The sequence below is a fragment of the Scyliorhinus canicula genome, chromosome 15 (genome assembly GCF_902713615.1).
Source record: "Scyliorhinus canicula chromosome 15, sScyCan1.1, whole genome shotgun sequence".
Taxonomy (NCBI): domain Eukaryota; kingdom Metazoa; phylum Chordata; class Chondrichthyes; order Carcharhiniformes; family Scyliorhinidae; genus Scyliorhinus; species Scyliorhinus canicula.
This window is the reverse complement of record NC_052160.1, coordinates 64899194-64908912: the sequence shown is the minus strand read 5'-3', so window position 1 is coordinate 64908912 and position 9719 is coordinate 64899194. Positions and strand designations below refer to the sequence as shown.

The 9719-nt window shown below is 41.7% G+C and overlaps 1 protein-coding gene across 1 annotated transcript; it reads left to right on the top strand.

The window, feature by feature from the left end:
- Positions 1-2493: 2493 nt before the first annotated feature.
- On the top strand, positions 2494-8564 carry LOC119978948 (NADPH oxidase organizer 1-like). Its single transcript, XM_038820895.1, has 8 exons — positions 2494-2721; positions 2897-2977; positions 3082-3157; positions 3506-3686; positions 3879-4081; positions 4622-4732; positions 6027-6144; positions 7382-8564. The coding sequence occupies exons 1-8, from the start codon at positions 2659-2661 to the stop codon at positions 8100-8102; spliced, it is 1554 nt and encodes a 517-aa protein (XP_038676823.1). The 5' UTR covers positions 2494-2658; the 3' UTR covers positions 8103-8564.
- The last annotated feature ends 1155 nt before the right edge of the window (positions 8565-9719 follow it).

Below are 9719 nucleotides of genomic sequence, written 5' to 3'. Positions count from 1 at the left end.
TCTCAACGCCGGTACCCCCCCCCTCCTCTCAACGCCGGTACCCCCCCTCCTCTCAATGCCGGTACCCCCCCCTCCTCTCAACGCCGGTACCCCCCCTCCTCTCAACGCCGGTACCCCCCTCCTCTCAATGCCGGTACCCCCCTCTCCTCTCAATGCCGGTACCCCCCCCTCTCCTCTCAACGCCGGTACCCCCCCCCTCTCCTCTCAACGCTGGTACCCGTCCCCCTCTCTCTCTCAACACGCCACTTCCGCAGCGGGTGAAACTGACGCGTATCGCGTCAGTCCGCTGCTGGCCCTTTCGGGAACGGAGATTAACGGCTTAAAAGAAGGCTCCGACGCCGGAGTAATCCGCACCGCTTTTGCCCGCCGGAAATGGGCGTCACGCAGGTCTTCGGAGAATTTCGCCCATGCTCTTTCTAGTTAGTTAGATATCAGAACTACCCCAACCCAGGGACACAGATGCAAGTTGCAGTGACTCCATCATTGTCCTAGCTACCATTACTTCACTCAATAAAAGTCAGACATATTGTGGCAGAGGTGTCTGAGGCCAAAGGCCAACGGTTTAAGGTGAGGAGTAAGTGGTTTAGAGGAGACTTGAGGAAACATTTTTTCACTCAGTGGGTAATAAAAATACACGCTGCCTGATAGGGTGATGGAGGCAGGTACTCTTGCAACATTTAAGAATCATCGGGATGAGCACTTAAATCGCCAAGGCATAATAGGCTATAGACCAAGTTGGTATTTGATGGTCAGCATAGACATGGTGGGCCGAAGGGCCTGTTTCTGTGCTTAATGACTATGACTTGGGACTTTGCTTGGCCTCAATCACTTACTGACACACCACACAGGCCCAATGAGCAACCAGAACTATGAAATCCTGGAGGTTTCCTCATATGACCTCCTTTCTGGCACCCCACACTCCCCCAATCAAGTTGTCTAACATGCACATCCTGGCAACTTAATGTTGCACGTTTTGCTATGGGTGTAAAACGCGTTTATTGGGGTGTATTAACTTGCCTCTGTTAAAGGCCGTGTGCTTAACACCACTAGGCTCTGTATATGTATCTTTCAGCTCAGGAGTCGCCAGTTGCCGTATAGACAACTCACAAATATCTCAAGGTCAGGTTCAAAGTAATAAAACGATACACCGATTAGTAAGTTCCAAACGATCAATATTTATTATACAATTATAATAAATACCCATGCACACACTAAGGGACTAAGCTATGACTAAACTAAGCAAACAGAATACTTACCTACACAGGAACAGGCAAGGTCAGGGAGCGAGGCCTTTGTCCCGGTCTTGATCTGCAACCTTCAGAAAGCGTGCTGGTCACTGGGGGTCTAGCGGGCTTGGTTCGCGTAGCGAGCGTCGTATTGGCACTTACGGTTCGGCGGCTGGTGCTCAACGGCTGGAGTCAGGATACACGTTCAAGGTCTTGGTCAAAGCCGGAGCACGAAAACAACAGACAGGACCATGTGTGGGGGTCTACTTTTATAGGGGTCCCCAATGTCCTTCCCTTTTCCTGGGCGGGCTTTACCTTCAGGTATCGATTGGATCGCTTCCAATCGATATCTTTTGAATTCCTCCAATGTGAGGGTCTTGCTCGATGGTGGGGGCGGTTTCTATAGTGGATACTTCTGGTGCCGCTCTGTCTGGACATCCACTTAAAGTATCTTATTCAAACCCAAATGTTGCCATTGTGTGTGCCTAGATCTGGACTGCCTCATTAGTATGTAAAGCGTTCTGCCATTATCACCTTTGGTTGGAGATCTTCCACCTGGCCAGAAACTGGTTTTGCTGCTTGCAAAATGCTAATGAGTGTTTGCAGGCTGTTTGCCTTGGCTAAACTGTTTTTCCCTGCAGTCTTAGCGATTCTCCATTTTGTTTGGTTCAGTGTCCATTTTAGGTGGCTACAGTGGCTACATTAATAATAATCTTTATTAGCATTACAAGTAGGCTTACATTAACATTGTGAAGTTACTGCGAAAATCCCCTAGTCGCCATATTCCGGCGCCTGTTTGGGTACACAGAGGGAGGATTCAGAGTGTCCAATTCACCTAACAGCACGTCTTTCGGGACTTGTCGTAGGAAACCAGAGCACCCAGAGGAAACCCATGCAGACACAGGGAGAACGTGCAGACTTAATGTAGCACTAATTGGAAATTGACAGACTTGATCGGGGGATATCAGCCTTCCCCAGCTCCCCTATCTTCAAAATTGTAATATCTAATAACTGAAAGTGTCCAAACGTTTTGATTACACAAGGAGAATTCTCGTCTCTCTCCACAAATGCTGTCAACCCTGCTGAGGTGATCCAGCATTTCCTGCTTTTGCTCTCCTTTATGACTAGGCATTCACATTCCAGGAAAGTACTCGCCGGGGTTTTGTTCCAACTATAGAATCTCACAATGGTCTGCCCAAGGGCGTGTTGTAATGTGTTTGCAACCCGGAGAGATGTTATTTACATTCCGAGCACACTCGGGAGCCAAGCCAATCATAGAAAAGTATTGCATTGTTCCGGCGTTTCTTGTGTGGATCAATAATTGAGACGTCAACAAAGCCTGCCTGACTATAAAGGAAGGTTCGTTGCTTCACTGAAACCCACAAACACTCAAACAGTCAGGAGCTCGGAGCAAGCCTCAACCAACAGAGAAATGAACAAGAGGTTCCCGCTGCAAGTCCGGCTTATTGGATTGATGCAAAATAAGAAGCAAAAGGTGAGCAAAAGGTGTCATTGCTGCTTTGCAGATGTCAGAGTAATATTGCACTTATCCCACCGCCACCTGACATTACTAAACAAAGTACATTTTTTTCTCGTTTGAACATTTCATCTGTTCGTTTATCTGCGATGCATGTTTGATTTTCTTAACCAATATTTTCGTTTAATGACAGACTTACCTCGCCTCGGTCCTGTGGTCGGACCAGAATGATGTTATCGTGTACAGAACGTTTACAGAATTCAAGAAACTGCATGTAAGTCCACTTTTAAAGCTGATGCCTTCAAATCATGCCTTTGATTGTGTAAAGTGTGAGTGTGTATGTGTTTTTTTTTTAAATCATTGCTCTTTGAATAACAGAAAACTATTGTGAAGAAATACCCTCTGGAGGCTGGGCGTATTAGAAAGTCTGATCGAATTCTACCCAAGTTCCGAGGTAAAACAAAAGGAATTATTATTTCTTTAACTCAAAGAGTAGATTAGCTTTAATAGATTAACCCCTTCCTGGAAGGCGAGATTACCTGGAGTTCTAGTTACACAAACCAAAACAATTATATTTATTGATTAGGAAATTTTACAAACTCCAGTGTTATAAATTTGAAATTAAACTCCAGTGTTATAAATTTGAAATTTTACAAGCTCCAGTGTTATATTCAAATATTCCACGCCTGCAAAAATGATTTTTAAAAATGTTTTTTTTTAAATAATGAGAAGAGAATACCATTGACTATTAAAGAAAAGGTTTTGAAATTCAGGGTGTGAAATATTCTCATTCTATTTCTAGATATCTCCAGAAGGGAAAGGAGGCATGCCCAAGTCAGTAAATCAGTTTTGAGGATAGGAATGCTGCAGGAGTACTGTGACCGGTTATTGATATGTTGTACGAAGATCGCTGGGGACCAAGATTTAACTCAGTTCTTCCTGGCCACGAAGCAAGACCTGTCACCTTCCTTCTCCTCAGACAGGTGAGCACAAGGCAACGGTGAGGCCAACTCCCCCTTGCCAACAGGTTACCAGGAGTCCAGTCATTGCAGTGATCATAGATGATCAATCAGAGAGGAATTAACTCTGCAATGGTCATGTCAAAGATCTCAAAGCTTTAACTTCCTATGAGCGGTCCAGTCTTGTTAAACTTTCTCTCCTTCACTTTGCTCTAGTGTTATCATCATGCCATCTGCAGTTGAGAAAAGAAGAGAAACTCTGAGGCGTTCAGCTAAAACCTCTGCCCAGTCCATTACACAGCCGGTTACTTCGGAGAATTACAAGTGCATTTCATCTTATGAAACAAAAGACACCAAGAACAAGCCATTCAAGGCATTGGAGGGTGAAATTGTCGATGTTATAGCCAAGAACTCATCAGGTAATGGGGTGGTGCAGCTCCCCTTTTTCTCAAATTTGAATGAAATGCATGAGGACAGATCTCAGTAAATCCATTTGAAATGTCTTCTTCAGTCCCAAATTCTGACGTTAGTTAAGGAAAGGAGCATCAATGATTGAATTGAAAAATAAGATTTTTGAAGCAATTGAAATTTGGTTTCTGTGAAACTTCTCGATATTCTGACGATGCATTAAAAAAAATAGCGTTCTGTCTACATATCCATGGAGAGGAATGTGTTCCTGTATGTTTACAGTGGGATATATAGAGAGAGCTAATAAAATGTGACACCGCATATTACCTGTTTAATTAAATCAACTGGTTTTAACCAGCTGGGACAATACAGCTTTCGCGCTCTTCAAATTGATAAAATAGTATTGTCCATATTACATCGTTGTTCAATTACAAAACGTTGATGTATACCAACCAAATATTGATTTTTAACTGCAGATAATAGGTTAAACAGGAATGAATGTTTGATGTGGGCATCGATATCCTAATGGTTTTCAAACCTATCACTTATAGGTTGGTGGCTTGTGGAAAATGATGAAAAGCAATTAGCCTGGTTTCCAGCTCCCTATCTCAAAAAATGCGTTGGCTGTGTCCCATCTAATGCATCAATTATTGAAACAAGCGGTAAGTTAAGGAGTACACCGAGGTACCAGTTTTCACATTTTATATTAAAGTTACATTTTATATTAAAGTTACAATGTTCCATTGACACTACATTTTATAAATTTTAATAGCGTGAAAACTCATTTCATTGTTCTGGTCTGGCACAATTAAAGATTGTCAGCAAAAGACTGCATGAGCACCATGTATTTTCAATCTAATGTCCCAAAACCATTGATAATACAAAGTCTTGGAACTTGATAACCTATTGTTTTTACATGCTTTAAAAAATAATTTGTTGTGTAACTATTGTGCACTGTCTTTGACAGCTCATTGTCCCACACTTTGTTAACCAAGGATCTGTGCATTATCTAGCTCAATCGCAAAACAACTCTTGACTTTTTCATAATTTGAGATTGTTCAATGGAAACAAACTTCAAAATTGGAAAACACTTCTTGGAAACAAATTTTATTTTGCTTTTGTGAGAGGTTAATCCAACCATGTTCATTTTCTGAGGAACAAAATGCCAATCACACTCATAAAATGTCTATCATTTCCAAACCTGGAAGTATTATTTTCTCAGTTCACCTAATCATAAAATGCTCCAGCACAGAAGGAGGCCATTTGGTCCATTATGTCTGTGCCAGCTCTTGGCATAAGCAATTCAACCATTCACACTCATCCAGTTTTTCCACATAGCCCTGCACATTGTTTTCTCTTAAAACGATTATCCAATTTCCTTTTGAACCTCACATTTGAGATCGCATTTGCCACTCTCAGACAGTGCAATCCAGACCCTAACTACATCTGCTTAAAAACAGTCTTTCTTCATGTAACCTTAGATTCGCCATAAATTGCCATTGTCTGGTTCTCAACCTTTCAGCTAAGAACAGTTTCTCTCCATCTACTCTATTCAGACCCCTCATGATCTTGAACAGCTCCAATGAATCACCTCTTAACCGGCTCTTCACCAAGGAGGACTATGTCAGCTCTTCCAATCTATCCAGGGAACTGAAGTCTCTCGTCCTTTCAACCATTTTTATAAACCTACATCTGAGTCCTTTTTCAACACCCTTTCCAAAGCCCAGAATTAGACACCGTACACCAGCTGAGGCTGAACCAATGTTTTTCTATACGTATAATGTATTATAAAAATTATAATACATGTTACGCAACATCCAACTAAAATTACAAAGTCTTTTCCAGTTTGTATGTGTGGCTAAGGCCCTTTATTGTTAATCAGTATTTAGCAATATTAACATTAAATGTTTATTTTGAAAATAACTTTGAACTTTTGTTTGCCCTCTATAAATTTAGAGTGTCAATATTATGCTCTTAAAAGCTATGAAGCAAAAGATGAAGATGAAATATCCATGCATGTAGGTGTCATGGTTGAAGTCCTGAAAAAGTCCAGTGATGGATGGTGGCTCATCAGGTTTGTCCTATTTTATTGCTAATCCATTGTTCCCGAATCAGTAGCTTCAAATAATCTATGACATCCACAAGTTGATGTGCTTCAATTGAACTGAATTAACATTTGTTTAAAAAAAGGGCTTCTGAATGTAACAACATTCTTATTTAAAATTTGTCTTTCAGTAGAATTTCACTGATTTAAATGTTCTATTTCAAGAACAACCTCATGTTATCAAAAAAACTAGCTAAACAAGAAAGAATAATAATTGCTTATTGTCACAAGTTATAATAACATGGCCAATCCACCTAACCCGCACAGTCCAAAGATGTGCGGGTTAGGTGGATTGGCCATGCTAAATTGCCCGTAGTGTCCTAAAAAGTAAGGTTAAGGGGGGGGGTTGTTGGGTTATGGGTATAGGGTGGATATGTGGGTTTGAGTAGGGTGATCATTGCTCGGCACAACATCGAGGGCCGAAGGGCCTGTTCTGTGGGGCAGCAGGGTAGCATGGTGGTTAGCATAAATGCTTCACAGCTCCAGGGTCCCAGGTTCGATTCCCGGCTGGGTCACTGTCTGTGTGGAGTCTGCACGTCCTCCCCCTGTGTGCGTGGGTTTCCTCCGGGTGCTCCGGTTTCCTCCCACAGTCCAAAGATGTGCGGGTTAGGTGGATTGGCCATGCTAAATTGCCCGTAGTGTCCTAATAAAAGTAAGGTTGGGGGGGGGGGGGTTGTTGGGTTACGGGTATAGGGTGGATACGTGGGTTTGAGTAGGGTGATCATGGCTCGGCACAACATTGAGGGCCGAAGGGCCTGTTCTGTGCTGTACTGTTCTATGTTCTAACACTCAAGAAGCTTGACACCATCCAAGACAAAGCAGCCCCCTTGATTGGCACCTCTTTCACAAACATTCACTCCTTTCACCATCGACGAACAGTGGCAGCCATGTGTACCATCTACAAGATGGCACTGCAGTTACTGCCATATTCTGGCGCCTGTTTCGGGAGGTCAGTTCGGGAATTGAACCCGTGCTGCTGGTCTTGTTCTGCATTACAAGCCAGCTGTCTTAGCCCACTATGCTAAACCAGCCCCAATGGCATAGTGACTTTGAAACCTTTTCGATTATGAGAGAATTTTACTTCAGCGGAATTAATTATCAATATTTTTAGTCTGAAAATTATATAAGGAATGGAATTTATCATTGTGCATTCTGAAAACTGCAAAGCAACGTGGAGACTAACTTACATAATTTTGTTGATCAATAGGTATGATGGCAAATCTGGGTATGTCCCATCTCTTTACCTCCAGCCATATAAGAACCCTCATTCAAAATTACAGATTCTCACTAAACCAGCCAGGTACGCCTCCACCCCGAATCTCATCACAGGGGCTGAAAACCCATCCATGCTGACGAGTAAGGTCAAGTTCAACTTCCACACAAGCCAAGCCAACAATTATTTCTCACCCTTAAAGATCCCCAGTGATGATAGTGGACTGTATGAGCAAAAATCTAAGTCGTCTACCTGCTTGCCGGATGATGTCGTGTCTGGAGATGAGCTAAGCCTTAACAATTCAGATGAGTCAGATAGCAGCCGAGTCAGCTTGGACGACAACACTAGCGCTGATGGTTCAGACAAGTCACAGTTATCTGAGGTTAGCAATTTGCAAGACAGTTACCACATTCTTAAAGGCTCCGATAACATGTCAAGGCTGTTTGAGAAGAACCAAAATGTGGCTCCTCAAATCAAGCCCAAAAATCTGAACGATTCTGGAGTGGAAAAGGGAGAATTGAAATTCAGCCCTGTAGCTCCCGCAAGCGAGAACATTCCTGTTAAAAATATGACACCCAAAATACCCCCAAGGCCACACCGTGAAGAAATACTGTCAAGGTGTACGACCTTCACCAAGAATATGGTTCTGAGATCTCAAAATATTTCTGATTTGAAAACGTCTCAAATAAACTATTTGGTCACTCAAACAAAGTAATGGCTATTCTCACTAACTGAAATGGAGTTTTGTTTTTTCTTAAACAATGTTTAATTTTGAAATGGTATGCAGAAGCTGCAGTTTTTATACATTTATGTGAGGAAAAATGTAGGTGACCAACATTGCTATGATCATATTCATTTTTAAGTTATATTTTTATACAATTTCTATGTGGCAGGATTCATTTTTTAATCCTTAACTAGAGTTACAAAGAAGGAAAATGCACCAATTATTATGTTTTCTCGTGAAATTCTTCAATTGAACTGCAGTTTTTTTCTTGATAAGTGGCAGATAGCCTTGCACATTCCTATAATTTCATAATGAACATTATGTATTTTCATGTATTCACAAGAGAAATAGTAATTTTTCAACGCATCGTTAATAAGATGATTTTAATACTAATAATTATTTGATTGAATGAATAATCAGCATTTTTTTGAAATAAACATTCTTATTTATGATTATTTGTCTGTCATGTAAATATTGTGAAGTGATTTTAATGAGTTGTTAAAATGAAGACCATCATTGTTTTAAGAGTTTCCAGTAGTTGGAATTTCCAGTAGTTGGATTGTGTTAGTGAGAATAGTCACCTATCTGTTATATCTGGCCAATCACTACACTGTGGATCGCTCCATAATGGAAAAACTATTTTATTATCTATCATTAGCTTATATTAAGAGATGTAACTAGGTGTTTCCAAGATATGATATAATAGAATTACAATTAAGGTTGCCAACTGCGATTAAATCTATTGTTGGATGTTTCATCACACCACTTGCCCCCACAATCCAGCCAACACATCCATCCTTGTCAATTTGTCATTTTTTACTCCCCTGCTGATTTTTCTCCAGGGTCGTACACAGTGTTGTCCTGGAGATTGATCTTCAGTTCCTGGAGACTCCAGGCCAATCCTGAAGGGTTGACAACCCTCATAACTACAATAGATTTGTATCTCTCCATGAATCATGTCCTTTGCTTTCAGGTTACAACTGGTTTTCTAGTTCAGCTATATTCACTTAATCATATAATCATAGAATTTACAGTGCAGAAGGAGGCCATTTGGCCCATCGAGTCTGCAGCACCTCTTGGAAAGAGCACCCTACCCAAGCCCACACCTCCACCCTATAACCATAACCCAGTAACCCTACCCACTACTAAGGGCAACTTTGGACACTAAGGGCAATTTAGCATGGCCAATCCACCTAACCTGCACATCTTTGGACTGTGGGAGGAAACCGGAGCATCCGGAGTAAACCCACGCACACACGGGGAGCACGTGCAGACTCCGCACAGACAGTGACCCAGCCGGGAATCGAACCTGGGAACTTGGAGCTGTGAAGCAATTGTGCTAATCACTATGCTACCGTGCTGCCCATTGGAATATTCCCATTGGAAACATATCCCAGTCTATCCTTCTAGTCTATCCAAATTGTAATAAACCCTCTGGACATATATTCATATTCATAATTTATTTACTGCAGGTATAAATAATTTAGCCTTCATAGAACATAGAACACTACAGCGCAGTACGGGCCCTTCGGCCCTCGATGTTGCGCCGACCTGTGAAACCATCTGAAGCCTATCTGACCTACACTATTCCATTTTCATCCATATGTC